This window comes from Drosophila albomicans, chromosome 3, assembly GCF_009650485.2.
Source record: "Drosophila albomicans strain 15112-1751.03 chromosome 3, ASM965048v2, whole genome shotgun sequence".
NCBI lineage: Eukaryota > Metazoa > Arthropoda > Insecta > Diptera > Drosophilidae > Drosophila > Drosophila albomicans.
Window position 1 is genome coordinate 37863077 of NC_047629.2, and position 12873 is coordinate 37875949.

The following is a 12873-nucleotide window of genomic DNA, read 5'->3' on the forward strand; positions in this document are numbered from 1 at the left end:
ATGGAGCTATAATTTTTTTTCGACAGTATTTGTTATGTATGCACGCAGATCAAGTTTGTTTCAAATTTTTGCCACGCCCACTTCCGCCCCCGCAAATCAAAAAAATCGAATAACAAGCCTAATTTTAAAGCTAGAGTTGCGAATTTTGGTATATACAATAACTACTATAGTATTTATGATTCCTGAAAATTTGGTTGCGATCAGATGATTGTGGAAGTTATTAAAGAAATACTTTTGTATGGGCAAAAACGCCTACTTACTAGGGGTCTTAGTTGCTTTGGCCGACAATCTGATATTGTGCCGTCTATGGTATACTTTGAATGTAGTACTATATCGATATACCAAACATATATATGGTATATTTTTAGTATTTTTAAGTATTTTCGGTATATTTTTGAAAATGATACCGCAATATTTTGCCTTTATTAAAAGTGGGTAGCGGGTATCTCACAGACGAGCACACTCGACTGGAACTTTCTTACTTGTTTTTTTTTAGAGAGGGTTTTCTTTATTGAGTGCGTTGACAGTTATTAGAGTACACCAATTTCCCGGGCAGCCGCTATCATGCCCACAAATCCCTCGGTCACCTCACGTGCCACAGGTATTATATCCGTGGGCGGCAGTAGGAATCCCAAATCACCCTTATCACGCAATTCGATGGTGTATGGTATGGTTATGTTCTTCACACCATAGGCCCACTCCTTGCCAGAACCAGAAACTTCATCTAAAATAAGACATTTCAATTAAGGAAGTAATTTTGGTAACTTTCTTGGAACTTACAAAGCGTTGTGGCACTTGAGCCATAGGTGAATACTGTGCCATAGCGTCGAACTAAGGCATCGGCAAAACCCTTGGCTACAGCCATCATCTGGGGATAGTGTTCGGGGAATTCTTCAGCCGTGTGGCCCCAGGGTGAAAGCACATATTGGCCATAGGAGTGCAGTGATATGTAGATCTTAATAGTACCATCTGGTATTTGGTTGTCTATGTAGCTGGTCAGCTGACTGATCTCCAGATCGGACTCAGCCGAAGGACCTGCATAGGTTTCCGCGCAAGGGTTGTCCGAAGCACCAATCACTGTTAAATGAAGTAGATTATGATTTAGTTAAGAAAGAGTTAAAACCATTTTATTGAAATTTCTTAAATAAATGTTTTTAATTGTAGCTTAAAGCAGCTTTATGTATAGGGATTTTGAAAATATTTGTTCCTTTAAAAGTTGTCTCTTAAGTTCCTTACATTTTTTTATTTAGCTACGGTAATCTGATTAAGTAGAATTGAAAAAAATGGCTGTACCATTTATTTTTTTCTCTTGAAACACTTATGCTTGTAAATATCTCTTCTTATGTTCTATGAAAGTATTCAAGCAATAAAAAATAAGTAAGTTTACAATTAAAATAAAAATGTTAGGAATATTTATTAAAGGAAAAAGTTTTGAATTCTCTCAAAAATGAATAGTATCTACTATTAAACTATTGATCATTAATAAAGATTTTTCCTTTTTGTTGTCAATATTTTAATAATCTAACATAATCATTGTTCGGCAATAAATATTCTAGTGAATGAGAATCGTTTCTCAACCCTTATTGCGAGTAAGTTTCTTAATCAGTCATTCATGTCGTTAATCTATAATTTTCTAAGCACGTATGAACTAAGGGAATAAAGAAAATCTAATTTGTCTAGTCGTGTTATTTAGATAACAAACATAAGCGATATAGTTTTCAATATCAAATCTGATCGTTATAATAAATGTAATACTCACGCATCCAGCGATAGTTAAAGTTGCGATTCAAATCGGTGCCAATGCAATATCCTGTCAGACTTGGGTCAGAGGGAAAACGCGACTTGCGCCAAAGGCGTACCTAGAATTGCCAACAATAAACTCGTTATCAAATTTGTGGTAGCACTTTGATGTTGTGCCAAATAAAAGCAGCGAAAGTGATAAGCTACTATAATTGTTTACAATTGCAAATCGATTGATAAGCACAAATGATCTGCTGTAAAATCGATCGGTGTGTTGCATACAATCCACTATATCTAATCGAACTACTTTTGAATGTCATTTTCGTGCGCTTATTTTATGGTCTCTTACCGCTTCGTGTGAGTAGACAAAACCATCGACATTCAGTACGGGGATTATGTACCAATCCACATTCTTGGCTATGTCTTTGGTGCCCGGTTTACCAGGCACAAGCAACTCATCGATAAAGTATGTGATCGTAGCCGAAGTGATCCATTCACGAGCATGAATATTGGACTCAATGAAGACAGCTGGATTACCTTCCTTATAAGATATTTTAATGCCACGAATCGGACGTCCTTCGTAGGAGTTGCCAATTGTAAAGGGCGTCACAATGTCCGAATAACGCTCTTCAAGCACATCCAACCAAGCGTAGATCTCGTCCAGCGTGTGATACTGAGTCCACTCCATGTAACCAGTGCGTTGTTTTGGACGTTGAGCATCGATCAGTGTTTGCACATTGTCGATCTTTAAGCTGTAGTTGAAGTTTTGGCTGTTGAGCAGCTGCTCGAATGCCTGCTGCGTTTGTGGAGGCAGCATAATGTCCGAGGAGTCGCCTAGATGACGCGCCTCACGCCAGCTGCTAAGCTACGAACAGAAAGTGTAAATTATATATCGAATAGAATCTAGAATAAATTAACTTACTTGCAGTGCTTTTTCCTTGGCATTGATCAGCTCAAACTGTTGCATATTCTCGATATTTACTTTGTAGACCTTATAGTTGTCATAGCGCATCTCGGCACTTACTTTGGCCAGGCCAAAAGTGGCCAAGAGCAGCACCAGTTTCAGTTGCATGCTACCTGTCAGTTGAATGGCCAATACCAGACTGTCATGTTTTTTTTTTGTGTTGAGCTTTGCCAATTGTTTGGCTGATTAGGCGACGTTATCGCTAGACTCATTGAATATTTAAGTCACTTGTACATTTCGTTTCCATCTATCAGGCATAGTGAAAACTTTGTTTGTTTTTTGTTGCAGTGCCTTAGACTACTTGTAGTTTGGCCAACTTACTTGAGCATGTCTGAGGGGCTAGACCCCATCGTTACTTGGTAGTCGCTGGTACTTAGGCTGTCTCTCAACTTTTGCACATAAATTTTGTGCAACGCCAGCGCCCATTTCATTGTAGGTCATTGCATAATGAAGTTACCGCCCCGAAGCACATAAATTCAGCGTAAAACTGCCAGAGATTTTAGCCTTCACTTTGTGACTTGTCGCCGGCATTAGTGCGAACATTTTGTTTAGGCCTTTTTATGCCACAGTTGTGTTCCTCTGTCCTCTGTACTCTGCCTCTCTGTCCTGTGGCGAGTGCTTAAAGGACTTTCTGCTATGGTCATATTTTGTGCCCAGCATTCTCACCGCATGAGGTGCGTCAAACGTGTGTTTTTTATTAACTGTCAACGCGTGGCGTGAGGTTTCTGAGATGCGGCAACTTAAGAGCCGCATCAAAGCGGCTTTTATCCCCAGGCAGCATCAGACAAAAGTCGCCAAAAAGCTATGTAAATGGAATGTAAGACGATAATTTCTAGAATATTTCCAGAAAGTCTAGAAATCTGAAATGCGTTAGCAGAATCATCTTTTGATTTATTTGCTTTGATGAGAGATCATTTTATTGAATAGATATGTAGGTATAAAAATGATGAGATGTCACAGAATAACGGGATTTGTTTTTTTAAGATAATTAATTTTCTTTAATAACTATTGATTTTCGGCATGACATCATCACAATTTAATGGCTATAATCGAATTTTTCTTAAAAATAATATTTATATTTATTGTATTTTTTATTTGAATTTACAAATGTAGATATAACTATAATGTAGATAAAACAGCAGCTGAAGTCGAGTCTAAGTAGTTTTAATTGCCCACCTGGTATATCTTGTACTTTTTGGTATATTTTTAATATGGCAGTATGTCGATAAGCCATATATTATATATATATTACTTTGGTATATTTTAAGAATTGAACGTTTCCAAAAAACGTTTTGGAAATGATTATTTGGTATATCACAGTCAAGTGCACTAGACTGTAGCTTGCTTTTTTGCTTTTTGCTAGCCGACGACTTTGGCTATATCCTACAATAAACCAGTTTGTTGAGGGGATCTCCTCATATAAAAATTTACAATACTGATGTATAATATTTATATAAGTTGTTGTATTATATATGTAAAATATATAACTTGGAAAACTAACGAATAACAATATGTTATACAACTTAAAAACAAACTGAGCAAACATTGAAAAATAAAGTTTTTTAATATAACAATTGTTCAAAATACTTGCTTTTAAAAAATGCGACTCCCTAAGATGTATTTGCTAATGATGACCGCCTTTTGGGTTATCCAACTGCAATTCAAGTTAGTTTTCTCCAATAAAGGCAAGTTGGGTGTGCAGATATTAAACTTATGGACAGCTTTGATGGGCGCCAATGTAATTACGATTCCTGCAATATTGGCTGCCTGCTTGAACGTTGAAAAATTAAAGTTGAGCGATGGAACATTATACGTTCGATGGATGTGTGTGATTTCATTTGTGATGGGTTGCACTTACAATATTGCAAGCAATGTGAAACATTTGTATAAGGCGATAGCAGGGCTAAAAGCGCAACCGATTAACGATTTCAACGTCGTTAAACTGAATCTGATAGCGATAGGTATACTGCAGCTATTTGCTTTGCTGGAGATTGTGTTGGCCATGTTCTTTTTGGCGAGCAACTTGTGGCGAAAAAGCTGGAGGAATGAGCTACAATTACAAGAAAAAGAACAACAACAGCAACGACAACGAAAACGAAAACGTGAATGACTATGAGTATCTGTGGCTTATTTGATTAGCGTGCTAATTGCCAGCAGGCAGCGACTCGCACCAATAAATTCAAGCACATTAATTTCTTATCAGCACAAGCCGGATTAAAGCCGTCTCCTTGCGCCCGTGGCAGAAAGTTACGCCAAAGTTTCAACACCTTTTTACTACCTTCTTTGCAAAGGGTAGAGGAGAGTAAAGCGTGGAAATTCTGTAAAACTTTATAAGTAAAAGAAAACGCGAAGGTTGCGCGAGCGATAAGCCAAAAGCTGCATTTTTAATTGGTCAGACAGGCCGGGGAAAGGCTTTCTTTCACATTGAGGTGACTCTTTAAGCCGTAGCAAGGACTCGCTTTCTTAGCCGGATGGCAGCCTTTAAAATGTCATAAATATCACCGACAGCCGCTTCCTGTTCTTACGTGCATTTTCATTCCTCTTCTCTCGTTAATTGTGTATAAACCACAAAAAAAACGAGAACAACATTTGACATTACATAAATTTGAGGACCGTGCTACTTAACTTGGCTGGCAGACGCGGCGTATGCGCAATATTTGCAGCTTACTGCGAAAAATGTCAATGCCGGAAAGTGCTTAGCATTCTCTCCCCTTTATACAATACTTCGTTTTTTTTTGGCGTCAACATGTTGTGGATTTAATTAGCCTTTAAATGTCTAGTAGAGAGCTCGAAGAAAACGGCAGCTTTGCATGCCATTTGACGAAAGGATAAGCCAAGGAAACGCCTGGCTAGGAAGGAAGTTGCATGTTTGCTTCAAGTTCAATTTGCTTGTTCCAACATTTTGGACAGTTCCCCTGCTGCAGTTGGTTTAAGCTGTATACAGCAAGTGCTTCGTAGCAGCATGTCAAGGCTTCGTTTCGCCAAATGAATTATGGTCAAGTATTTGCAGAAATCCGGCAAAGCTTTCCGCTTTTCAGCGAGCAACAATAAATGATATTAAGCAGCCTTTATGCACTTTTTACCACTTGTGTTGCATTACATATGAATTTGCAGTAAATAATAAGAAAGAACCTGTGTAAAATGAAATAGTTGTTTTAATAATGAAGAAATAAATGAATAGTGAAATGAATGATCCAAAAAACTACTGCATTTCTTGGAAGGTATTTTATTCCAAAAAAGAATGAAATGAATGATTCAAAAAACTTAGGTATTTCTTGGAAAATATTTTATTCCAAAAAAGTTGTTTAAAAAAGGAAATAAAAAACAAATTAAAATTAAACAATTATAATAGGAAAAGTTAAGGTAAATTTGCCAAAAATTTTATGTTATGTAATCAAATATTTTGCATTTATAAGTACAGAGCTCTGAGCTCTTACAATTTGCCATCACTAACAACAATATTTTTATTTCAAATTTAATTTAATTTAATTAGTATATAATGCAGTAGCTAGCAGATACTTTGCTGTTTTGTTCGTAAAATGAAATAAAGAAGATATCGAGATAAGCCTAAAATGATTACACGGTGTTGTTCCCATAGAACAATTGGATAATTGGCAAAGCAAGAGCAAGAGCCAAGGGCCCCACCTCTCGGATATCCAACTATAGTTGGAGAATGAACATAAGTACTACTTGCGTATGTGTTGTTCCATGTCCATGTTTGCTGCGTGCTCTGCGGCCATTCCTCATAAATGAATTGTGGTTATTATCTTGATAATTACGGCTTGGCTAGTGTAAGCCTGCCTGCGACGCGTCGTTAATTAAGGCCAGCTTGTAGTTTGCCTTTGTTGTAATTGTAGTTGTATTTGTAGTTGCAGCAAAATGCTCATGCGTTGCCTGCACTCGCTTCTCTGCGTCAATTATGCGCTGATGGAGACGCGAACAGAACGAAGTGGGGGAGTAATTAATGGGGGCATGGCACACCTGTTGGCTCTTGGCTGTTGGCATTCATTTCTAATTGCCAAATATGCACGCTCGTGTGATCCGTGTGGCACAAAGAACAAGTGCCACTTGGCTTTGCCTTTGGCTTTGGCTTTGGGACTTGAGTGTAGGCGTGTCCGCATTGTCGTGTGTCTTTGCCCCGGCGACGTGTTCAATAAGCGATTATTTTTTCAGTTGAAAATTCTTTGTGCCGTAAATTGTTTTTACTGGCATCGTTTGCTCTTGTTGTTTGCTCTGCTGCTACTGCTGCTGCTGCTGGCAGCTATTATTTGTTAAATGAAGCGTTTTGTTTGTTGTCATTATGCAGCGAAGCGTTAAAACATTTTCGCTTTATTTTTTCTACGCTCGAAATTTGTTTTTGCTGCTGCTGATGCTGCATCCATTTGGCAAAAAGCGCTTCTCAGCCTAGAGTGGTGGCTTTCCGGCACACACACACACACACACACTCTTGCACACTCGCACACACTCACCTTGAAAGGTGGGCGGGCGGCTTCTAAAACGTGGTTGTGGATATATGAGAATTCCAAACAAGCTGCGGCAGCTGTTGTGGCAGCTACGCTTTTGCTTTTTGCTGCCTGTTGAGATTACAAAAATAAAACAAAAACTCAGCGAGATCAAAGCATTAAAATATAGTTTAAATATAAAGTGAAATTCGAAGGAATATGCTCCTTTAAAATGCTTCTCACTCTCTGTTTTTTGGAGCTTTGCATACCCAACTCAACTATCAGACATGCATGTTAAGCCTTTTGCCTTTTGGTGGGCGTTTGTCTCAGCCTAATCCGCTTTTAAAGCAAGTAACAAGCGGAAAAAATAAACCGGAAATCACAAGTCAAGTTGATGAACTGTCTCGCTGTCATCGTCATCGTTGTCGTTGTTGTCTGCATTGAAACTGAAATCGGACCAGACACACACACACAAAAGACGTGGCACCTGCAAAACTTTGCAGACACATTCAGCATTGCCTCACGACCTCAGATTGCAAAATCTACAGTACTGTAGCAGCTGCTGGCCCCTTTTCTCAGTTAGAGAGATTTACGCATTTACTTTGCATTTTTTATTTTTGCCAGAAACATGCGCGCAGATTTAACCAAATATCCAAAAAGGACTACAATTTATACCCAAAAGAGAAAGAATAAGAAAAGAAACCAAAACGAAACGAAACCGAAAATCCCAGCGACAAGTTGAGTTGGTTAGAAAATTGTTTCGCTTGCCTCTCGATTTGCCTGCGTTGACATGACAAAAGCGCAGATCTGCATACATTTGCATGTCATTGGCCGAGCGTGGAGTCAACATATAACATTCAACATTCAACAGTCAATAGTCAAAGCACTGAACGAAGACAGCGAACACATCATCAGGCAAGGACACCAAAATCCCCTTAAGACATCGGTGCCTAACATGCCTTTGGCCCACGTTAACAATATGTTAAGCTGTCCCCCGTCCCCAGTCTCTCCAGGATGCGCGGCTTCAACGAGTTAATCGCTTAATGTCGTCCCAGCTCTGAGCATCATTTGTCAGCTGTCCACTGAGGATTGTCTACTTTCAAGAGAGAGAGAGAGTGAGAGTAAGAGTAAGAGTCTGAGGCATAATTGTAATTTGTTTGAATTTACTGCAAAGTCGCCAATTGACAGTCCACAACCACCGACACCACTTGAAAGTACCAAATTTATTGCCTGGCCATTAGTGATGGTCCGAAATTGCTTTCGGCCAAGTCTCTTAGCGCTAATGTCCACTACTCACTACTGACTGGCCACTGGTATCGAAAAGCTGTGCTGTCTTCTCGCACTACCCGAAAGCTAATAAATATCAAAAGCACCCTGGAGGCAAATATTTACTTTAAAATTGAAACACACGCTCCCCCGCACACTCTCAACCCTTTCCCAATATTTGTTCAAGCTGCGTAAGTGCGTGAAAGGGTTAAAAACATTTCAGAGAAATACCAAAAAAAAAGAGTGGCCTTCTTTAATGGGTATCGCTGACTGGTTTGGGCTTTGATGTTCTTTTTTTATTCCACAGTTTTGGGTGTTGGCCTCCCCTTCCACAGTTCCCACATACATCTACTTCCTAAGCATGGTATATAGCTTGGCTTCTGCCTCTATTGATAGAGTCTATCAATAAAACGACGTTGCACGCATTTTGAAAATTCAATTTGAAGCTATTTTCCCAATTTTATTGCCGGATAAATTGTTTTTATAGGCGCCTCCTTCTTTCCATCAAATTGTTTGCTGCGCCACTTTAATTTCTTCATTTTCATTCCATGTTCATTTTCATTTTCACTGCCGTTTCCCCTTCAGTTCTTTTTTCTGGTTCTGGTTTTATCTGATTGTTGTCGCAGCTTTTGTTGCTGCGCCAATTGCCAGACCATAAAAATTAACAATTAACACAGCGCTTGAAATGCACAATCACAAATCGCGGCTTACAAAATTGCCGTAGAACAAATGTAGAAAAAAATATGAAATTCGCGCTCTGCATGTTATATGAAGTATAAAAAAACGACTAATAAATGCTCTATAAAAAAATGTGTACAACCGAAATGTTATCAACATTGAATAATATTTTTCTCATTATATTTTTTAGTTGAATACAATTTTAAATCCCAAAAATATATTTCATATTTTACGTTTTAAATATTTTTTTGAATAAATTGTTTGTTTGAAGAACATACATTTTAGTTTTCCTATTTCAATTCGCTCCAGAAGATTCTTATTTTTATTGAATATATTTTTTTTAAATATGCATAAGTTGTATTTTTAAATAAGCATCTAAAAAATTGTTTTCGATATCGTATTACTGACATGTATATGTTATGATATGTATATGTTTTCGACATTGAATTATTAATTAAATAATATTAATATATTAAAATGCCAGATTAAATCAATTTTTTCATTAAACTTCCTTCTTTACTGTCTCTTTTAACAAATAAAATCAAATGCTATCAATATTTTTGTTCTTTTTGCTGTCCCAAACAACCTAAAATGATCGTAAAGACCTTTATCATATTTTACCTTGGGAATAGAGCATTATTATGAGTCGGAAGACTGGCGGCCAGTTAAACCGACATTCTGGACAAAAGGGTTATGAATGTGAAATTGTCATGCAAGAATTAGCCATGTTTTATGTTATGGCCACATAACGAGAACCACAACCGTCAACGGACAACGAGTACGAGTTACATTTGTATCTGTATTTTTTTTTATTTTTAATTCTTGGGCTTTTGTATGTTTCTCTTTTTTTGTTTGCCGTTCCTTGTGGCTAGTCGTCACGTCAGCTGACCTAGGCAGGGTCTTTTTATGGCTCCATTCACTGCCGGTTGGCAATTATTTTGTGGAGAATTGTGAAAACATTGCTAAATGTTTGCAATGTTTGCCTGACGCTCAGGAAACGTAAACATTTAGTGTAGTTTTGCACTGTGACCAAGAATTTACAGTGACTGTGACTGTGATTGTGGTCTTTAAACGGTAGTTGAAGATGCGCTGGCGATTTTCTCATATGCATTCATAACTAACACCATGTAAATGCATTTTAATGTGCGCAAAAATCCAATTTAAATTCAGAGCGTTTTCTCTTTTGCTGCTCGCAGCATGCAATCACAAAATTAGTTGACGACGAGATAAGAATTTTAGTGCCAGCAACAAGCAAACGAGGATGATGATGAGGGGCACAAAGTAAAAAAAAAGAGAAGAGAAAAGCATAATGCGTATGAATCAACGAAAGAGACGCTGCAAACAAATTCCAAATAAGTCCTGTGAGCGACGTGGAAAATTCATTTGACAAAATGCACAAAAAAGCAATTTCCAAGCTGCAGACAAATTGAAATATACGTGTTTCAGGTGGGCGGCCAAAGGGGCGTGCCGCAGTGCAGTGACAGTTGGGTAAATAAATATGTACACCACTCTATATATATATATGGTATACTATAAACTACGGGTACATAAAGAGCGGCGACAATATCCTCGTACGAATACGAACTTGTTCTAGTGGATGCTACGAAGATGCAGCCACCACCTAAAAGTATGCTACGAAAATAGTCGAAGCTGCTTTTGCTGCCGTATGTGAGAGCTCCTACAGCTATCTGTTTGTTTGACTGTGTGTGTGTCAGTTGGGGCGAGCTTTCAGTGGAATCGCTGTCTGTGTGTGCGTGTAGTGTGCGCTTCGCCATTCGCGCGTTGAAAATAGGAGGAGCTCCAATACAAAAACTTTCCATGCGCAGATGCCAATGCCCCAAAAAAATAACACAAAATAACATCATAAAAATAAACATAAAAAGCAAATAAAAATTCACAAACAACCTTAAAGAATGCTCTTTATGCACTAAGAAATTCATTAAATTTATTATTATATCTGCTGAAAATAACTATTTAATAAAATTTAGAGTCCAAAGTTTATTTGATTATAATGATATGATGCTTCTTAAAATTATTTACTGCAAAAATTTATTTAGAAAGGGCTTTTGGTGCACTTCAAATAGATTTAATATGGTCCTCTTTAATCTGTCAATTTCATTCAATTTATTTAAATATCTTCTCACGATATGAACTTGAGGTTTGGTCTGAATAAGTTTGTCAATAATGTGTTCTTAAGTTGCAATTTTATTTGACTGCTTTAAATACCTAATAAATCGAACAAAAAAAAAACATTTTTTTTATCTATTGAAATGAAATATTTAATAAAAAATAATAATGATATCCTCTCTACATTTATTGTATCCATTGAAAATTATATCTTGTTTCCAAAACTTCTTTTCAAACCTGATTATAATGAAAAATAATTACCTTTCTTCTTTCCTAAACAAAAGGAAAGTAATATAATTTGTTTTTAATTTGTCAATGTTATACAATTTTGTATATCTGCTGAAATTAACTGTTTAATAAAACTATTGCAATGTTTAATTGTTTTTTTTTTTATTTTGAAGATAATTCGAATATGAATCTAAGCTAACTTAAGCTTATATATTTACAAGTTTTATATCGAAGCAAAACTTATTGATAGTGAAAAAAATGTAAATATGCATTCAAAGTTTCTGATCAAAGTTTTTTATGATATGCTTATTTTTAAAATTGTTGAAGTTTTCTTCCATGATATATCATAAAAAGGATGTGCTTTAAATAATGGTATTTTTTTAAAGGCTTCAACAATAAAACACTCTTTGATTTGCGGACAACCCTTTTATGTTTATTTGTTACATTTTTTTTTGGGTTTGATTTTTTTCTGTAAGCTTTTGCAAACTAATGCGAAAAAGGCGGAGTTGTACCTTTTTTTCAGTGATGTTTGGGAAATGCCACGCAGATGTTGCCTTCAGTTTTTGTCAGAGGAAAAGTAGGCGTTGTCCGCCGTCGGCAGCCTTAAAGCTGCTGTTGCTTTGGCCAACCCGCTGCGATATTTATCTCTAACTATTAGTACAGCAGTCAGTGTGCTGTATGTTTAGCAGTTGGCTGGGGAGCACACTCTGGTTGTTGAGTAGTTGAGTTGACTGGAGCATCCGATGGCACAACAGGCCGTTTAGCGCCATTAAACAATTCCCGCTGGCTCAGCGGCATTCACGCGTGCGCAAACTTGTTTCCCAGCCGAGATTGCAGATGGAGCTAGAGCTTGCAGCTGAAGCTGGACTTGAAGCACCCAACAATCAGTCGATTGTCACAGATATTTGTCATGTTTTTTTTTCGTTGCTCGGCTGGCAAACTTTCCCTGCTGTTCTTGACCAGAGATCGCGACATGGTTGGCGTTCCATTGTAACTACAACGTTGTAAAAATGTCAATTGCATTTTCAGGCATCTCTTTCGCTCTTTTTGTAGCAGTGCCAGCGCCTTGTGTGCCACATTGGGCCCCATGTTATGTTCATCGATCGGATTTCATGTAATTACATTGTTCTCTGATTCATAATTAATTTGCTGCCATAGTCCAAAAGTCCCTGAGTCTGAATCGCTACCTCCTCCTCGTCTTCGTCGCTGGCGCGCAACTTGCATTTTTCTGCGCTTCACAACTGCCAAGTTTTACATGAATATCAACCAGAGAGCAGAGAGCAGTAAGGCAGCTGGCTGGAAGCATATGTTGGCCAGTGGCAAATCGAACATTGATAGTTTCTGAGTGATGATTTAATGAGGCAAACGTGGCATGTTGTGAATGAAATCAATTTTGTGAATGTGCAGAATGACGGCAGGCAGTCGAAC

General features: G+C 37.6%; 1 protein-coding gene across 1 annotated transcript; it reads right to left on the bottom strand.

The window, feature by feature from the left end:
* Positions 1-505: 505 nt before the first annotated feature.
* Positions 506-2866, bottom strand: LOC117568433 (zinc carboxypeptidase-like). Its single transcript, XM_034249095.2, has 5 exons — positions 2663-2866; positions 2090-2605; positions 1760-1859; positions 781-1077; positions 506-724 (listed from the first exon to the last, which is right to left on the bottom strand). The coding sequence occupies exons 1-5, from the start codon at positions 2810-2812 to the stop codon at positions 531-533; spliced, it is 1257 nt and encodes a 418-aa protein (XP_034104986.1). The 5' UTR covers positions 2813-2866; the 3' UTR covers positions 506-530.
* Positions 2867-12873: the final 10007 nt, after the last annotated feature.